The sequence below is a fragment of the Rhipicephalus sanguineus genome, chromosome 1, assembly GCF_013339695.2.
Source record: "Rhipicephalus sanguineus isolate Rsan-2018 chromosome 1, BIME_Rsan_1.4, whole genome shotgun sequence".
Taxonomy (NCBI): domain Eukaryota; kingdom Metazoa; phylum Arthropoda; class Arachnida; order Ixodida; family Ixodidae; genus Rhipicephalus; species Rhipicephalus sanguineus.
Genome location: NC_051176.1, coordinates 337,802,032 through 337,822,454, shown reverse-complemented (window position 1 = coordinate 337,822,454; position 20,423 = coordinate 337,802,032). Strand labels below are relative to the sequence as shown.

General features: G+C 43.6%; 1 protein-coding gene across 2 annotated transcripts in view; it reads right to left on the bottom strand.

The window, feature by feature from the left end:
• Positions 1 to 20,106, bottom strand: part of LOC119379588 (superoxide dismutase [Cu-Zn]) — a 67,381-nt gene extending 47,275 nt beyond the window's left edge. Inside the window, exons 1-7 of one of the 2 annotated variants that reach the window (XM_037648892.2) lie at positions 19,957 to 20,102; positions 15,885 to 16,013; positions 14,309 to 14,451; positions 12,188 to 12,284; positions 6,956 to 7,025; positions 5,499 to 5,616; positions 2,895 to 3,244 (exon numbers count right to left, since the gene is read on the bottom strand). In XM_037648892.2, the coding sequence (XP_037504820.1) occupies positions 3,071 to 3,244; positions 5,499 to 5,616; positions 6,956 to 7,025; positions 12,188 to 12,284; positions 14,309 to 14,451; positions 15,885 to 15,927 (645 nt within the window). In that variant the 5' untranslated portion in view covers positions 15,928 to 16,013; positions 19,957 to 20,102 and the 3' untranslated portion in view covers positions 2,895 to 3,070. Of the gene's footprint in view, positions 1 to 2,894; positions 3,245 to 5,498; positions 5,617 to 6,955; positions 7,026 to 12,187; positions 12,285 to 14,308; positions 14,452 to 15,884; positions 16,014 to 19,956 lie in introns of those variants that run through there. The other variant, XM_049412026.1, reaches the window with a different exon arrangement.
• Between the last annotated feature and the right edge of the window lie 317 nt (positions 20,107 to 20,423).

Sequence of the window (20,423 nt, the reverse complement as noted above, 5' to 3'; positions counted from 1 at the left end):
TAAAGCGCTCTAGAGTGGATCTCTCAGCAGGCAGCTTGTCGTGTGTCAGCAGAACTTGAAACTGTTCACAGCAATATGGTTGTGAGTTCACACACATTCCCGAGAAAGTTACAACGTTGTCATTGTATCAATGAATGAACGCCTTTTTTAATATTGGGAGTTAACTCATACCATAAAAAAAATACGCGGTAATACGCGCCAGAAGCATGCCATGACTATGAGGCACGCGGAAGTATGGGTCGATGGAATCATTTTTACCACCCCAGTTTCCTTAATATACACCTAAATCTGAGTGCACTAGTGTTCTTGCATTTAGACCATATAAAATGCGTCTGCGGTGACCTTACCATCTTCATTTAGTAAATTCTGGCGTTTTAGTAATCGCTCCTTACTAATCAGCGTTGGTCGGAGTTCCACCATAACAAAACCACACAGCTGAGGCATTGTCTGCTTATGTGCTGATTATTCATTTCGCGTTTTAGATTACGGCACTAATAAAAAGCATTTCTTAGCGAACTTCTTGCGACTTTGAGCGTATCTATCTATCTATCTATCTATCTATCTATCTATCTATCTATCTATCTATCTATCTATCTATCTATCTATCTATCTATCTATCTATCTATCTATCTATCTATCTATCTATCTAGCCGCCTACGACTTTATGCTCTCCTGGCCGTTTCGCTAATGGGACGTATACCAAAATTGGTATGGCCTAACATGAGTGTATGACGAACATACAAGACAGGTCATAACATGAAAACCATGAAATGCATGTCGTGAACGGCAGGATTTACATGCCACAGTCTTGGTGCTCTTGCGGCCGTTTCGTTAACTTGATATATATCAAAATTGGTATGGCGTGACAAGATTGTATGACAAACATAAGGGACAGGTCCTATAATGCAAATCATGACACGTCTCTCATGATCGTCTGTCATGATTTACATGGCATGGTCTCGGGCGCTGGCGGCCACTTAATTAGATGGATATATACCAAATTAGTACGACGAAGCCTTTCTGTATGGCGAACATAAATTACAGATGGTAACATGAAAATCATGGCATGCATGTCATCTACGCTATGACATGCATGCCCCGCTCATGGTGCGCTTGCAGCCGTTTCGCTATCTTGACATGTACCAAATTTGGTGCTGCATGACGTGACTGCATTAAGAAGATAAATCACTGGTGTTAACATGAAAATCATGACATGCATGACATGTAGAACATGATTTACCTGCCACCTCATGGTGCGCTCGCGGCCGTTTCTCTAGCTTGACATACACCTATATTGGTATTGCGCGATGCGACTGTATGATGAACACCAGTGTTGTGATGTTGCCACTCCGGAATTGGAATGACTCTGGAATCATTCCACATTTTCGCGACCCCGGAATGGAATGGGGCAACGCTTGGAGGAATGGAATGGGAATGGAATTAAGCGCATTTTGCACGAAATGGAATGGGAATGGAATTACATCTTTTTCCGAAAATAGAGCACGCTTCCTTCTACGTGCTGTTTTTCAAACTTCAAACATTACTAATTCAGAGCCTCGAATTTAACAATAAAGCAGTATTTTTAAAATGGCTTGGCTGATGACAAGCACGGTACATTTATAAGCAACGCGCCTACTACAATTCTGTTCTTATATAGACTGCGTTTCTCCGAAGTTTGTCTCTATTCTTCGCGTAACCGCGGCTCTATGCCGTTGGTATCCGTCGTGCGGAACTACGGCGGCGGCATACCCCCCCCCCCCCTTACGCCTTGTGATTTTATTTTTTTGCTTCAGTAGTGTTCCAGTTCTTAATGCATCTTAATGCAGTTCGTAATGCATCTATTTTGTTCATTTACTCCTGGTCGCCTGCTAAAAGGGTGAGCTTCTAGCCCTACTTCGTATAACATTCCAATTTGTTGCTATCGCGTTCATTGCTACGACCTTTCGGTGAAAGTGACTTCTATAACTGCCTTATTCAATGACGTTTCCTAATAAGGGAAGACGTTCCACATATGTAACGTAATACATTTCACTCACGTCGCAAATATTTGTGAGTCATCTCCCAAAGCCAAGTTGGGTGTAGAGGTATGTATCGTGTACATAGTCCTGGGAAGTATTTTCTACTGTGTGTTTAATTACTTGGGCGTGTCTAATTAGAATCTTACAAATGCAACTCGGTTGCAGTTCTTAATGCATCTGACGACGTCAGCTTTATGGAATGTTCATTCTTAACTCGATAAAACTATCAAGGTGCATTTCCTACGTTGACAAATTACAGGAATGGAATTGAACTGCCCGGCCATTCCCCGGAGCGGGAATGGGCTAAGTTTTTTTCATTCCGAGGAATTGAAAGGAATGGAATTGCGGGAAGTTCTAATTCCCCGGTATGGAATTGAATGGAATGGAGGCGTCCATTCCGCAAAAACTGATGAACGCTAATGGGAGCTGCTGACATGACAATCATTACAGCATGATTTACATGCCAAGCTCATGGTGCGCTACGGCCGTTTCCCTAGCTTGATACACACCAAAACTGGTACTACGTGACGTGACTGTATGACGAATATAAATGACAGGTCCGAACACGCAAATCATAACATGCATGTCATGTACTGCATGATTTACATGACACTGTCGTGGTGCGTTGCGGCCGTTTTGTTGACTGGATGTGCATCAAAATTGGTATGACATGACATGAGTTCCTGGCAAACATAAACGACAGGTCATGCATTGTATATACCAGAATATACGTTTCATTATATTAAAGATTGCACATGCTTGCATGCATGACAAACATGTGATACATAGTGAACTAGACGTCATGACATGTATGACTTCATTTGCCCCAAAGACAAACGAGGCGATGTATGCAGCTCTTTGCTGGCTGCTTCGCATTACATCGATTCCCACAGTGCGTGGGATCTGCCGGATTTTTTAAAATATAAAGTAGATTTATTTTCTGTTATATATTGGAACTTAGCCTCTAAATTTTTGTCGGCAAACGGTCATTTGCAATTATAATTACAAAACCAAAATTAACCCAAATGTCGTGTTTTTGTGTTTCTTAACGTTTATTTTTCATTTTTTCCACCTTTACTTGGTGATTTTTCATTCTTTCTGTAATTCTTCTTCGGTTTCGGAGGTTGAATCGCAATGACACAGCAGGCTATACGGCTTCCAGAATGTCCGGTAGTCAGACTATCATTGTGGGAGCCGCGACCGAGATCATCCACATCTGCGTGCACCTGAAAATATGTTCCAGAAAATAAATCAGCAAGCTTTCGTATTTCTTACAGTTTTATAGTAAATTAGGAGTCGTTCACACTGTGGAAGTGGCCGTAGAGCGAAAAAGCCAAATCGTGCGGAAATTCTTTTCCTCGCTTGTTCAAGGTGTTCATATTTGTTCTGCCTCATCCGCTGCCGCTTTCGCCACTTCCACCTACTTTTTCGTCAGCATATGCAGCGAATGCGTGTAACTTCCCGTTTTCAGAGCTTTTTTGTTCCGTACTGAATTTCAGTGCTGGATGCCCACCAAGGAGAAGAAATAGTTGCAACATTTCCAACGTGTTGTTTCTGTAGATGGACCAGAAGCATGCAGACACCCCGGTAGCGGCTGCGGAGAACGCACCCGGCCCTGTGAAAGCGTGATACGTTGGAAGACGCTAACCCTCTGCTGCTCCACCTTCTGTTAAACCCCATCTCTCCGCTAATACTCAAATAAATCAGGCTATTGAGTAACGCGTCCTTGTAGAGGCTGTGAGTTTCGTCTTGCAGCACGCTGTCATTGTGAGAGCGTCGTTGAAAATCACGACCAACTCTTTGGCCGCCATTTCTCATTTGCGACTGGAGGTTTACATGCTACTGTAGCCAAGAACAGGTTCTGCTAAAGCGGAAAAGCGATCCACTTTCGCAAGAAATCGGGCCGAGACCGATCGGGCTCGCCGCCCGATACTTTGCCGGCTTGGGCACTGAAGCGAGGCAATTTCAAGTACTGCGTTTTGCCGCTTGCACTTGTTTCGTGCTCTAGTGAGAACGCAGCTTTACGGCGGCAGTGGCTATATTTCACCGTGAACATCAATGTCATCACCAGAGGAGATCCCTTATTGCCGTTGCCTACAACGCGGCCTTCTGACCTTGTAGCGTTTCGCTTTTGTGGCTTCCGAAATGTACACGCATGCGCCAGTATTCCAAACTTCGCTTAAAACATAACTTTTCACACCACTACAACACAAAAGCTGTATGCGATGGCACAGCCATTAAGGCGCGCTGCTATATAGTTACTGTCATATCATGATGGATGACAGTTTCAATCCCCCAGTGGTGGAATTTTCTTTCTTCTTTTTTGACTCCACGTGCTTAGAGTACAGTTATAGAGGACCACGTGGCGTGTTGATGGCGAAAAAATGAAGACGACACCGTGAGGATACAGACTGGCTTACGGGCACAGGAAGCTCATTTTTAATGTGTAGAACTGTCTTCGCACTAAAGAAAAACCGGACAAAAAAATAAGGGAGTAGGCCCCGTGACGCTAAATAATTTCTGCTACTATAGGGAAGCTTAGAACAACAGAGAGCTGAGCAAGTTGGTAAGTATTCATGTTAAAGAGACAGGGCGTGCAAACACGGACACAAGAGAGAAGTCAAGACACCACGAACGCCGACTAACAACTGAAAAGGCGCACAACGGCGGAAAAAAAAGAAGGCACTAAGTTTTCGTGCCTCCTTTCTTTTCAGCCGTTGTGCGCCCTTTCAGTTGTTAGTCGGCGTTTGTGGTGTCTTGACTTCTCTGATGTGCCCGTGTACTACAGTGAATGTGGCACAATTCATTAGGTTATAATGGATACGCATAAATAAACGTCAGACACCTTTATATGATAGTCAGTAGACACCTCAATTCAATAGCATACAACCTCTTGCATTCCGGCTTTCCGGCTTGCCTGCATTATGGAATACGGCTACCACTGCTATGATTATAATAATTGTTGGGGTTTAACGTCCCAAAACCACGATATGATTATGAGGGACGCCGTAGTGCAGGGTTCAGGAAATTTCGACCACCTTGGGTTTTCTAACGTGCACATAAATCTAAGTAAACGGGCCTCAAGCATTTTTGCCTCCATCGAAAATGCGGCCGCCGCGGCCGGGATTCGATCCCGCGACCTTCCGGTCAGCAGTCGAGCACCGTAACCATCATAGACCACTGTAGCGGGTGCCCCACTGCTCGGAATCGAACCAGCAGCGTTATGGTTAACCACTAAGCCACCGAACTGCGTAAAGCCGTCATGCAACGGCGTTCACACTGCAGCCATCGGTAACGCTCGGTGTAGAGAAAACGCTACTCGTTAAAAAGCAATTCTTTAGTTTGGCTTGGACCTTTGGAAACAATATGTTCAGAAGACTGTTGCGTGTTATCCCCTACAGTTAGTAACAAATATAACTCCTGACGTGCTCCAGTTTTTATCTCGCAGTATTATATGTGCTGAATATGTCTGCTCCTTACCACAAGAGCACGACCGATGATGGAGTGTCCGCCGTTTAAAGTCAAAAAGCGGTCCGTCATGTTAAATACGGCAGTACCACTCTTGTCAGCTTCGATGTTTCCCAAGTCACCCACGTGCCTGGAATAAGCACAACCATGATACCATTAACACAAGCACAGTCTGAACACCGGATATGTGTATTCGCTTAATTAATGTGATCACGGCCAAATCATGTGTATGATTCCACATCGCAGCTTCAGTACACCTAGGAAAAAAAAAGATCAGACGCCTACGCGGACATGCGAAAGCCTGAATTTGCAAGCCCGGACGACAGTCGCAAACTCGTCAGAACACATCACTCTTCAACTACTGCCACTTCTACCTCACGTTTTTTTGTCACAAGCGTTCCGATTAATACCAGCAGCTTAGATTGAATTAGAATAGAAGCTTTAGCGAGTTGTTAGGAATGCATACGTGTAAATAAATGTGTGTTTCGACGATAGCCGAAAGGAGTAGACGGGACAGGCGCCTGTCCCATCTGCCTCTTTCGTCTATCGTACACACACCGAGAAGCGCACACATTTACAAGTATGGACTTGAATTAGATTGAAATGTTTAGTTTTTTTTTTTAATGAAGGCGCTCCCAATTACTAGTTTTGTATTTGACGTCAGGAAAGGCAACAGTGTTTTTTTTAGTTATCGCCGCCTCCGTATCCGCAATCGACACAACATCGCGCCATCTGGAGCCCCCACCTGCAGGACCATTACTTGTAAAGGATGACCCACGCCGCACTTCTTTGTCTAGATCCCCTCGAACTACTACAGCGAAATTGACGAACCCTTCGGCTTCTATAGGTCGTGGCAGCTTGAAAGCTGGTCGGTGGTGTACCCTATAGCGTACTAAAGGCGGCTTTATGAGCAGGCGCAACGTATTCATCCCTCCTATGTATTGTATAGTTTCGTTTCTCTATCTATATTCTTAATGTAATTGAGTGTTTTACAACGAGCCCCGTACTTTGCTTCCTCCGATCGTTCCTCGATGCACCGCATGTCGGCAAGCGTGGCATCAGCTTTCCCTTACAACGAGATGGTAAATATAGCTCGTCGATCTCTGATTATTATGCCTTTTAACAAACTTATGCAACAACAGAAAGGCATGGATAGGACATAGAGTATAGGGTGTATTTTGCGATATAACAACGGCACGAGGCCACTGACACAATTGCAGCAGTACTAAGAATGTTACTTTCTACTTCATTTTGGAATGAATATTAACGAAATAAGCAGTTACACGCAGTCGACAGCAAAGAGAGATCATACTTCTGAGAAAAGCTGACGGCCATTTGCTATCTAAATTCAAACATCTCCTTTGTCGTTAGCGTACCATACCACAGTAGAACAATATGCATTTGAGGATATAAAACTTGTTAGAGCAATATGTTTTCGCAAAAAAAAAGATAATGAAAGAATACTTTACCGTTTTCTGTCCATTGGACCACCATGAGTCATACCTAGAGGATTATAGTGCGCGCCAGTCGATGCGCAACCTAAAAGCAGAACTGGAGCTAAATAAACTACAACACTCGGCAAAAAAGTGACACAGCCCAATAAATGCGGGGCATGCTTGCGAAAATGTAAATGGACAGTTGCAATAAGCGGGAAATATAGCATAGGAAGCAGGGAGATACGCCAGTCCAGTTTCATATGCAAAAACGGAACCTGCCCAGCAACTAATTTCATCTGCTTCATGACACCGCTGTCGGAAGTAGACGCATAGTTAGTACTCCCTAATAGCAGAGTGAACGCGACGAGCATGCTGTCAATCATATGCATACCAATCTGCTTAATAGTTCAAGGCTACGCTACATTGATCTGCGGGATCAGGTCATACCGCAGCTTCGCTGGCCAGTCACCTTCACAGCGTGGGTTGCAGCCCAATATTACAGCGAAGCTGTTGGCCTCTAGTTGGCCGCAATTTTTACATGCGAAAGCATCTTATGCTCGGGGCAGTGTCCATTCTGCGGCGTCCGCACCCATACTACACATGCGCCAACTCTCCCCCCTCTCCTCGTGTGAGTGCGAAGAGGTGGGAGGAGGTGGCGTGAGCGCTGCCTCCGCTTTGTTTCTCCTCTCCCGTTTCTCTCTCTCCGCCACAGCTGTTCCCTCGTATATAATGCGGCGAGCGCTCGTTCCCGTTGTACTCTTCTTCGCAACGGCGCTATGGTCGCTCGCGAATCTGAACGTAAACGGCAACGCCGGCAAGCGTTGCACTCTCCTTCGCAACGGCGCTATAGACGCTCGCGAAGCTGAACGTAAACGACAACGCCGGCCAGTGCTGGGCAGTATCGAATATACATATATCTTAGATACTATCTAAGATACTCCTTGGGTATCTTGTATCTGTATCGCGACGCATCTCGCAAGACGAATATCTGTATCTGTATTTCCGACACATTCGATAATGTATCGTGCATCTTAAGATGAAAGATACTGCTATAGAAACAACACCGAGCCAAACAATTCACGGTGGCTGAACTACGCTTCTGAAGCTGATACTGCTGCTACTAAGCTACTTGGATAAAACTAACGACAGTGACATTCTTTTATATAGGTGGCAGAGTTCTCCAGCGAGGGCAGGCGATGAGGTCAGTGCGCCCCTATTGGTGGAGCACAGTGACGTGGTGGCGTTCGCGCGATCTCGACAAAAACAAGCCCGCGAACGTCTACGAGCAGTCGAACTTCGCTTTCTGGCAATTTTTTCTTACTTTTTACTTGTGTCAGTGCCATGACACTTCCTCGTAAACACTGTACTGCTCTACGTACTCCAACGCGTAGGGCACATTTCGCGAAAATTCTGATGCTCTTATAGTGTCGTTATCGAAGTTTCCCTTGCGTGGTGCTTACTTACGAAGTCTGAAGAATGTGAGGATCGGGTTTCCCTGCGTCCCGCGGCTTTCACACGAAAGCGACTTAAAAGATCTCGTGGACTTACAGACGATGAGGAGGATGAGGAAGGAAAGGCAGGAAGGTCAACCAGACGCGCGTCCGGTTTGGACATACAATGAGATTGACTTATATGTAAATGAGATTCTAAAAACTGTCGCTCCACCGGTGCTCATGCTAGATGCCGTAGAACAAGCGCTTACGTAACATAAGATATCTTGGCGTACTGTATCTTTGTTCTTCCTGCTCAAATATTCAAGGGGCTATTTTGATCATAATTTGATTGTCAGCATAAGTTCTATTTTTGCTGTCCTCCGTTTGCATCCCATTTAAAGAAAGCCCGCGAAACATGACCACTTGACTGCCCTCGTGCGCTTCCGTACTGCAGCTCTCTCAAACGCGCTTCGAGCGAAACAACCGGCGCGTGGATCATGGCGAAATGACCGGCCGCGGCTTTATGCATCGGCCTCACAGTGCGTCACCAGGTCTGACGATCGCACACGACAAAGAAACGCCATCGTCCTCGATATGCTGACAGTTCGCGCGCCGATTGTTATGCTCGAAGCACGTTTGAGAGCGCTGAAGTAGGGTAGCGCACGAGCGGCGTAGTCACGTCGTTTAATTTGATATTTCGTGTGCTTTCTTTAAAAATCGGAAAAAATCACCACGCAGCATGTACGCCGCCACCAAAAATTGGACCGGTAGTGTTGGAATGCCCTCTACGACGCGACTTGGTCCTAAATGAATATTAAAAATTATGCATAATTACATCAGTTAATCAACCAATTAAGCGCAATAAAACATAATATAAGAAGCGCCACATCACAGTAAACCATACTCCATTGGTTTCATTCAGTCGCTGTTAACCACTTTTTTAGATAATTGATTCTATCCTTACGTGAAACGACCTGTAAACGTATTCACTGTGATTGATACGGAACCGCCTTGCTATTTGACTAAGATATATGGGCTTTGTTGGTTTTTTTAGGTCACCGTAAAGCTTTTCGCTGTTGCAAATCACTAGATAGCTGGAGCTATAAGTGGCAATAGTGTGAATAGCAGTGGTATCCTGCAACGCTTTGTGCCACTACAATACGCCTGAGACAATTCTCGACAGCACTAGTTCTCTTTGAGAAGAAATTTCAAAAGATTGCACGTTAGTGAATATGTTGCTAACAAACGCTTTACGCCAGGAGATAAGTAGAATATGAAAATTATTGCAGTTTTAAGCCCTCAATGTAAAGATGATGCGTCACAAAAAATGTCGCTACCAGCGTTGTTGCTGTATTTCGGGTGATCCGGTATTGCGAAGACGGTAATACGCTTACGGACAAGGTTACGGACAATGTAATACGCTTACGGACAAGAACGCACAGCAGTATTTGCGCCATCGTGCGGAGGCTTCTTACTGACGTTCCTGTATTCAGATGGCAACACCCGCTAGCTGGTCAACGAGTAGAGAAGCGGCCCCCATTAATTACTAGTGTCAAACAAGAACCATCGACAGCGCAGCGTATAAAGAGCTCTCATGTTAAGCTGGGTTGTTTCGGAATGAAACTAATATATCTTGAGCAAGTAAGACAGAAATCAGAGTTCACCAAGAGATATTTTCTTAACATTAAACAAAGTTGGTCATAGTTAAGAAAATTCCGAGTGAAGATTTTTGTTCATAGCCGTTCCCGGCTTCCCTTTATCGATATATAGCAGCAAATTTGCAAATATATCGAAGTATCTTACAGACAATTGGGAAGTATCGTATCGGATACAATTAGTCCGGAAGTATCTTGTATCTGTATCTCAAATACTTTTTGCCTGAGTATCTTGTATCGCATCGCGATACAATTTCAAAGTATCTTTGCCCAGCCCTGGCGCCGGCAAGCGAATCTCGAAGCTGCGAGGCTGCGAAAGCGCGCGTTCGCTGTGCTTCCGTCATTCTCTCTCTGTGCAACGGTGTGCGAAACGCCATGAACAACGTCAACGTCGGCGCTAGTTGCAGCGGCAGCGCCACCGCCGCGGAGCAGAGAAAGGCTCGGGAAGCCCAACGTAAAAAGTTCAGCGTCGGCAAGCTGTAATTCAAACGCCTCGACAACCAACGTCTCATAGTCACATAAGAGAAATGGAAACTCGATGCGCACCCCCAGCGATGCTTTCGCAGCCCACCATGGTTGCCCGTAGGGGGAGATGTTGTGGTATTATATCTGGATTACACCGATCCCTGACAGCTGTTCTCTGCCGCCTGTGGTTTGGTGTGTCTTTACCAGTGCCTTTGCTTGCCGCATCGGAATAGCAGACAGTGCTGCGTGAGACCACTGTGGCAGGGAAAAAGACTGTTACACACGTCCTTTGTAGTTGTCTTTCCTACAGCTTCCAGAGACAGCCGCTCACAGCGGTGCTAGCATACCTCAACGACCAGCCGCTTTCCGAGCTATGGGCACTACAATGCCGGAACGTTCGAACATTCCACCAGAAAGCGATGAAGGCCCTGCGCGAGCAACGCGCCTGATTGAACGGCATGTTTGTTTGTGTGAGTGTATGTGTGAGTGTCTGTGTGTGTGTCTGTGTGTGTGCGTGTGTGTGCGTTTCTACTATGTCTCTCTCTACCTCGTTCTTTCTCTTCTGTCTTCCGTTACCTCTTCCCCAGCGCAGGGTAGCAGATCGGATATTTGTACTCCCGGTTTTTGTGCACATTACACATCTCCTTCTCTCTCTCTCTCTTGTGTTATGATGACGTATTATGCCCTGTCATGTTGGCGTTTTCATAGCGAAGGAAACAGCGACGTGAGCGTCCATATAATTGCGATAGCAATTACATGGACACGCTTGTCGAGTCTTGGTCATAGCTGCTATGTTCCCTATATTTGTAGGAAATCCAAAAAACGGCAGGAGGGAGAAGATGGAAGCTTGTATATATATATATATATATATATATATATATATATATATATATATATATATATATATATATATATATATCCCCCAAGAAGAAAAATACTTACGAAGAAAAGGATTGGCTTCTAGCCGTTCTTCTTCGTATAACATTGCAATTTTTAGCTATTGCATTCATTGCTTCGCCCTTGTGGTGAAACTGTGACTTTTTGCTTTGTTTCCTGGACCGTTAAATAATTGCTTCATTGATTGATTGCTATTGATGCCAGGCCTGAGTTTCGTATGTACCACTCTTGAAAATGACGATAAATCCCTTATTATTATTATTATTATTATTATTATTATTATTATTATTATTATTATTATTATTATTATTATTATTATTATTATTATTGTGTTATTATTGGATAAAAAAACACTGTGAGAGGTAAAAAAATTATAGACATAATATAATATAATATAAAATATTTGGGATTTCACGGGCCCAAACAACGAATGATTATAAGGTACGCCGTAGGGCTCCCGAAATTTCGACCATCTGGTCTTTAATGTGCACTGTCGTAGCACAGTGCACGGACCTTTAGCTTTTCGCCTACATCGAAATGCGACCGCGGGGTTGGGATCGAACCCGCGACATTCATGTGAACATCGGGGCCCAAAAAAATTAAGAAAAATGGCACGCCATTAAGCATCTTTAGGATATCACTGCAAAAGGGCATAGAATAGCAATGTATATCTTCGTAACACACGTAATGACAAAAAATTTCAGAGCGGTTTGTCGCCCTTGAAACATCCCTGTGATCATCAGTGAAAGTAGATCTGCTGCTTTCGTTAGCGTAATTCTCGAGCTGAAATGCAAAAGCGAGAATATTTTACTCACCGTCCGACAAATCGCCGTATTCGTGCACGTGAAAGCCATGTTTCCCTTGTGGTAGCCTGGTTATGTTGCCGTGCAGCCTCACAAAGCTGAAGGGATCCTGTGCAGGCGGAAGGAAAGAAGTTGCTTTTAACGAAAAGTTAGGAGTTATGCTGTTAAAATTTATCTTCCTACTCAAATCCCACTAATTCCAACAGTCCCTGTCGTGCGACTTTTGTCGATTCATACACAGAAGTCACAAGCCACCCGTCTATCTTGGCATATGCGTCTCTAAGAATAGTAGAGTAGAGGAGATCCTATAACTATGGCACACACCCACGCTGGGGGATTGGCCAAGAACCGGATAGTTTTTAAAATCTAATTGTTAAAGTAAAGCGTAGTTTTTTTTATATTTAAGAGGAAAGAAGTAAAATGAAAAAAAATATTTAAGAATAGAAATAGAAAATCATATAAACAATGAAGCGGAGAATTTGAACAAAAAGAATAAAGAAATTTTGAAAAGTAGAAAAACAAGAGGAAAGATTGATTCTATAGCCCAAATCTCTGTGAACCTTTAATAAACTCCTGCAGGGCATCGGAATCTTCCCGTCACTGTATCCAAGGGACAAAGCCCCGAATGAAAGTGCATTTGGTGCGCTTAAATCCAATCTAAGGAGTCGGAAGACGGTACCTAAAGTCAATTTGCGCAAGGAAGAGTATCTGTTACAGTGAATCAGATAATGTTCTGCCATCTCATGTACTCCGCAAAAAGAACAATTAGGGGAAGCTGCCAGACCAGCTCTGTGTAAATAAAAATTTACGTATGGAGTCTGACAACGTAGTCTATAGTGATTGCGACTTCAACTGCTCGTGTTTGACATGTTTTATTGTTCCAATAATGATTGAAATGCTGCAATTCTAATGTGTTCGTTATTGACGGTGCATAAAATTCATCTAACAACAGTTTCCTCCTTAATCTCGCACCTATAATGAATGTTGATGCGGGTAATACCTGAATAACCGGGCCATTCAAAGATGTCTTTGCTAGCGTATCTGCCATTTCATTCATAATTAGCCCTTTATGTCCTGGAAGCCAAACCAACTTGACCAAATTTATATGCGGTGGGACTAACGATTTGAAAGCACCCAGAACGTGCCATTCCTCATTTGCAGTGAGGGAGGAACATACCGATAGAGAATCTGTCAAAATTACTGCAGACTTTATTGATGCTGTTAATTTACGGAGAGCTAGAATGATCGCTAAAAATTCTGCTACAAATACGGGCACAAAATCTGGAAGGCGAAGAGAAAATGACCAATCAAGAGAAAATGCCAAACAAGGGAAATTGAAGAGCTTCATTTTCTTTCTGAGACACGACCCTAATGAAACCCAACAGACAACCAAACCAAACAAAGTATAGCGAGCGTCATTCGTAGTTATTATGATGTAAATGTGAAAAAGCTAAATTGGACGAAAAGACAACAAAGAGGGACCGAACCTTCAACCTTCGAATAACGCGCACGATACTCTGCCAACTGAGCTACGGAGTGGGTCGTCCTCTTGTCCAGTTTATTGGGTACATCTATATATTTAAACGTGGGAGTGTTAGACAGCGCCGCTTGTAGCCATGATGGCGAGTGTGGAACACTTTTTTTTTGCCTGCTGGTGTCACGTAGCACGGGATCTATTTACGAGCTGACAGCCGACCAATGATCCCTCGCATACTACCTGAAGACGTGAATTCACCAGAACGCAACCCTCTCTAGTAAATGCATTAGGCTGGGCTAGTTGGTATTGATTGTATGCTTCCATATTGCTAGCGAACGCGCACAAAGGACGACATAGAAAGAGACAGGACAAACGCTAGACAGGACAACCGCTAGCGGTTGTCCTGTCTCTTTCTATGTCGTCCTTTGTGCGTGTTCCCTACCAATATGGAAGCATACCCTCTCTAGTAGTCGCATACTTGAGCAAAATGACATCATTAGGCATCAGTATAACAGGCAGTGGAACAGCGAATACCTGCAAACGTCCCGAGCATAATTGAGTGTGTATTATCTCATCTCGTTTTCCCTTATTTTCTCTGGAACGCTCCTTTCGTCGCCTATATATACTTTGAGTACTTCAATGACATGCGAACTGACCTGGTGAAATGTGACGGAACCACTTGCATTGCCAACTTGAAACACGCAGATCGCATCGGAGACGTATGTCCTTCTTCTGCGGGCTGCGCCGAAAAGTGTAGCCAGGAGTATAGGGAACAGCAGAGGCTGCCTGTGCACGACAACTGCGAGGAACAGAATGATGACACAGGCACGTTGAAAACATGAATTTTAGTTTAATGGAACACTACAGGAAGAAGGGTTATTTCATTGTTATTAGCAAATTACCATTCCATAGTAGCTCTCCCCCCACCCTCCGTCCAAGAAACACACACACACACACAGACATGCACGCACGCGCGCGCGCGCGCACACACACACTCACACACACACACACACACACACACACACACACACACACACACACACACACACACACACACACACACACAAACACACACACACACACACACACACACACACGCGCGCGCGCACACAAACACACTTAATCGGGAAGATGCGTGGTAAGCCACAAGCGAACACCTACTGATGACGACGCCTTGATGGTCTCTCGTGAACTTGAGGTAACGTCGTTAATCGCAAAGGCGTCTGCTATGTCGTATTCACTTTTTTATCAGCGAAAATTAAATGAATGGTTCGAATGGATTCAAAGATTAAACGAAGGAAGTTTCGGGTACTTTTACTGACTCACTGTGGCCCAAGTACAAAAACATACTTTAAAAATTGGGGGACCCTTAAGCTTCGCCTTTAAGAGTTGAACGCGATAGTGAAATCCGGCCTCTACTGCGCACTTCAACCACTAAGTGCATACTTATTAATGTGTATTGTTACACATACACGCACACAGACAATGGTACAGGTTTTCGATCTAAAGCACTTCCCTGTGCAAGAGTCGCATGGCCTCCGAGATACACGCCGCGAGCCCGCCATCTCGGAGGCCATGAAAAGTCGAGACATATTTCTCACAATGCTTCACAGATGGCAGCACATTATGTAGCGTTTACTGTTTGCTTGATCAACGCCTCCTCTTGAAAGCAGGCGTTGCCTTGATATGTTTCCGCTAGATGGACATAGTTGTCCATTTTTAGAGCTGTTTGAATGTTTGGGTGTCTTTTTAGCGGCGATGGCTGCACTATCCCGGCCTTTTTCGAAGCATGGCGTCGCGCAAAAAACGTAGTTTGATGGCCTCGCCAATGCGCCTACAAATCGCCGAATGGGCTCATTTTCGTCGTGACAACTGTCGAACAAAATGCGTTAAGGAGACTCCTTCCACTACATAGCATTTATGTGCTGTTTTTCCCCGAAGCAGTTGCAAGTTATATTGTGGCCTTGTGGTAGGACACCTTCTTTGCATCTTTCTCTATTTTGCGGTCACGGACGATTTTTCGCGCACAAGCGACGTAGAGACGCCGACAACCATGACGGCATTTCTGCGAAACGAGCTCTCTAACTCTATCGCGTTAAAACATGTCATGTTTGTCTCACGTAGTATTTTTCTCGAGCGCCTTTACGATAGTTCGTAATTTGTTGCATTTGGCAAAACCCTTCGAGTGGTCGAGTAACAAGGTCATTATACGTGCTCGAACATTTGACTAACCTAGAGTCGCAGGTGACCTCAAAGCCAAAGCGCTGTTGTTCATTGCTTTCCCAAGCTCCGCTCCACTGGAATTCTCCAAGCCCAACAGCTGGAAGGTGGACGTCAGGATTGCTGCAGAGAGACGACAGTCTTCGCGTTTTATGTTGTTGTGCTACAAATTTGGCATCCTACGCACGGCAAATCGAATGTGCCGTTGCTGCATGCCATGTGTTCAAATGCTGCATGTTGAATTGCACCTAAGTTACTGCCATCGCATGCCATCCATGTTTCTCATGAATGTCATGGCATCAAATATCTGCTAATTTATCCCATGTCATACATGCTTTTCATCTGATATTATGTTAGCAATAAATCAATTAAAATTATTTGATTCCTCTTAAAAAAATAAGTTCGTAACCTAACAAATCGTCAAATTGCAGCTCGGCAAGGCTACACTTCCAGAGGTGAACAGCAAGTGTGCCACGGTACACTTCTGAATAATTTGTGTGCAGGAATGAACCGCTCACATGGAATAAGTGGTTGTACAGTGAGAAAAAAATGGAATAAGAAACGAGAAACACACACCCCTTTTATCATTTTTAAACACTAAAATCAAATAGATTTCCATCGGGAAAAAATTAGCACGCGTAAAAAAAATGATACACCGCAAGGATATAGTGAAAAATAAGGTACATCTTCTAAAGTAAAGCAAATATTTAAAAGATGAATAAAATGGCCTAATATCACCTTTCAAAACAGAGATAAAGATAAGACACAGTCACTTCTAACAAATAAGCGTTAACAATTTAATAAGCCTGTAGGAAATTTCATTATTTGCTCTAAGATGTGAAAACTAACCAGAAATTCCTAAATAATGAAGAGGTGTCAAGATTCAAAGAAAGAAACGAAAATAAGTTTGCAGCGCATAATAGTAAATTGTGACATAACCAAGAATAAACACGAATGAAAAATTTTACATTTGGAGAACGCTTAAGCTTCATCTTTAATAGTGAACGCGACAGCGTTATCGCTGACTACACCGACGACGACACCGGATTTTCTGCGACGCGGGCTCCTCAACGTGAAAGCATGGGAAGGACGGTGACACGAAGTGTATTATATTGTAGCGACAGGAAGTGTTACCAGAAATTTCATTTTTTGTGAATATATGCATAATGCACCCCGCAGTAAGGCCCTTATTGCATTTTATACACCTTTTACCATGAACCTCATCCAACTAGCCCACTTTACAGTTCACATTCTTCGTTTGGTAGACTTAGAGCCGCACTGTTTGCTGTCTCACACAGCAAGCTTTTGCTTACTCCAATGCAGTTAGTACTGTTTCATTTAGTTAACGGAAGAAAAACCTACGGTCGTACTGCTCGTGCAGGCTGATTAACTCTCCTGTCGAGTGTGTATTAACGATCCTTGCTCAAAATCACAGCTGCCTTATTTCAGGAACGTTAAAAAATTTTTATGATCTGTCTGGATTGTTTCCAGTATCGCGCGCTTTATTAAAAGCAATGAAATCATAATTAGCAATGAAAAAAACAGGAGATCAGTAACACATGCTCCAAGGTAGGCTTACCTTGGGATTAGAATTTGGCTGCCGCTGTTATGTAAATATTAACACTTACAGCAGACATAAAAATAAACTACACTGCTGTTCATTACTTGATAGTACCATTGGTTCATCCAGATGCTGGGTGTAAGGACTTTCTGCTAAACACATAGTGTTGTTTCTTGAGGATTTACAAGCTCTCGAACAGCCGTACTAGCAGTGGTAGTGGCAATGGTGTAGTCAGCAAATGTACAATATAAACGTAAGTGCCGTGAACGTACAGTTCTGCACGTGTAGAACGGCATTATATTACTCACAGGCTTTAGTTTCAAAGTTCAGATCTGAGAGCTATAAGTGGCGAGGCTTTCCGCAAGTAGCTGAATGTAGATATGGCTTATTAGAATAGGCAGTGGGAATATGTAGAGGCTCGAAAGCTACTGCATACAGCTGCAGTAATGGAAAACAGCCAATCTAGCGTCACGAGTAATAAATAGACCGGATCGTTATGGTTGAGCTTACAGTTATTCTTGGAACTGGCATTACAAAAGAAATGTTATACCAGACTCAGAGAGAGAGAGACAGAGGCGCATTTCATTTTGACAGTTGTCCTCAGTGCGTGCTTTTTTTAAGATGCGTACGTAGATTGTTGACAATAAATTTACCTTAGATACCAGTGTGGAAAGCACAAATTGAAGCAGCAGAGAATAACGAGCATCACAAAAAATTTCTTTCAATAGATCACCGCGACTTTTTCATCGAAAGAATAACCGAACTAGGCACAATTATATAATAACAGGCAGCCAAACGAAAAAAAAAAAAGAAACGTACGCACACTCAGGGAATTAAAATAAAACTCATTCCGAGCACGACGAACACAGAGATTTCGTGCGTCTGGTGTTTGTAAGATGCATTGAATAGATCGTTTAAGATTTTTAGGGCGCTAAATAATGTAATTTAGATGCGTGACTAGCATATCAAACGTAATCAATGACACTAACTACGTGCTTTGGACATAGTATAGGATTTAAAAAATATTCATCGAAGTATTGTCCATACGAGGACGCAATAATATTTTGTATATAAAAATAATGCATCGTATATCAAACCCATTTAGCTTTGATAGGTAATATGCGATGGTAGTTATTATTCAGTTCACCTACGCTGTTGAGCTTGTTACAGATATTTCTGGCTAGCGTTTTCATGGCAGTGTCCCTGAATATGTAGCTACCAACGTCTTAATATTCTTAGTAAATTATGTTTATGAATATGCAGGCATAATGCTTGCGTTAATCGAAAAAAAAAGAAGCCTGCTCTTCTGCGCAAGATATAGACTGTGTTTATTTCTGACGGTTCTCAAGCAATTATCTCTATACAAAGTGAATATTTGGGCACGTGTATTATTTGTCAAACAAGCTAGCTCGTTTCATTTTATATACTTAAAAAATTCACCCGCCCACCCCCCAGTCCCCTACATTTTATTTCGTACTTCTCTATACGTTCCAGGTATTGTCTTGGGACTGTTAGCGCCTAAGAAGTCCCTGGCGGCGAATGTGGTACGTCCTTCTTCGCTGGCAACATGTCATAGTGCGTGACCTTTCTGAGCATAGGAGCAGCTATGATAGCTGAATACCAAATAAACCCTGTTATGCTACCTTAATGCCAGCACTACTGCCAGTGTCAACCAGAAAGAGAGCCAAATGGCTCGTTTTTCGCTACCCGCAACTACGTCAGCGAACATATCGTGAAATCCAGGCAAATGCAAAACATTTCACTATATTCAGCAAGGGTAGCTCAGCGGTTGCAAATGCATCAAATGAATTGTCGACGATTTCGCTTTTCACTTCATTTTCTTTGATATATCAGAAAGTATTGTGCGATTTTGGTATCGTTTGGGAACATATGTTGGCATCCACATGCTTCACAATGATTAATTATCATTCTTGAAATGCGTTCTGGCACTCGATGAACTCGCATCTAATAAACTGCTTAGTGTCACCACTTACAGATATCAACATCTCAGAACATCATTGATCAGAGACGCTCCACTTTCACAGCACGGCGTCTCTGCATAAAGCACATGGGACTTGCGACAAAGCCACCAATGCCAAGCAAAGCCAGCGAAAGTACTATCTGATGGGTCTGGTCTAGAGCAGAAACACCGCCTAGCTTCGCAAAAGTAGCGGTGTTAGAAAAATTGGCGCGAAAAGTTCGCTATACTCATTCGCATTAAAATTAGGATTTAACGATAAAACACGAAACACGGGTTCAAATGAAGCCCAGATGGACGAGTTTAACGTTCACCTCGTCCGTTTCGGCTTGCTTTTGTCCTCGTTCTCATTCCAAACAATTCTCTTCTCTGGTCCAAATATCAAGCGTTCACCGGCTACGCACATGACAAATTCCATATCTATAGAGGCACGATGTCTATAGACGTGACGAAACAGGCTTGACAAAGAACTCGCCTATCGCGAATAAATTTTTTTCCAGCTTCGATATGCGACCCTTCAACCGACATTCGAAAGTATAACTTACAAAAGTTGGCCAATAAATGTTGCTGGTGCAAAACTCCTGCTGCTAAGCGTGGCGGTATGCCTATCGTCGTCTGTGACGAAATTTAAACAAAGCGTGCCCTGTGTGTCTCTCCAGCTGCGATCCTCTACGTGGCTGTGTGGTGTAGACAAAGAACAACGCAAAGGGGCATGTATTGCGGCCACAATGACGCGTCTGTGGCCGCGGGTATCACGTGTTTGTCGTACGAGTTACAATAGTCCCGAGCCCCCGGTTCGGGGAAAGCGAGGCGTGTACTTTCGTGCGTGTTTGCGCAAATGGTGGGCAGTTTATTCGCGCGTGCATCTTGGCATTCATCCCCGGCTCATCTTGCTAACTTCAGTGGTGAACAGAGAGGTATGACGCAAAAAAACACGCACACAAAAAACACGCAGAATCTCCTTTGGGTATAAGTGAGGCACAAGCGAAGAGTTTAATTGTAGGTTGTATCC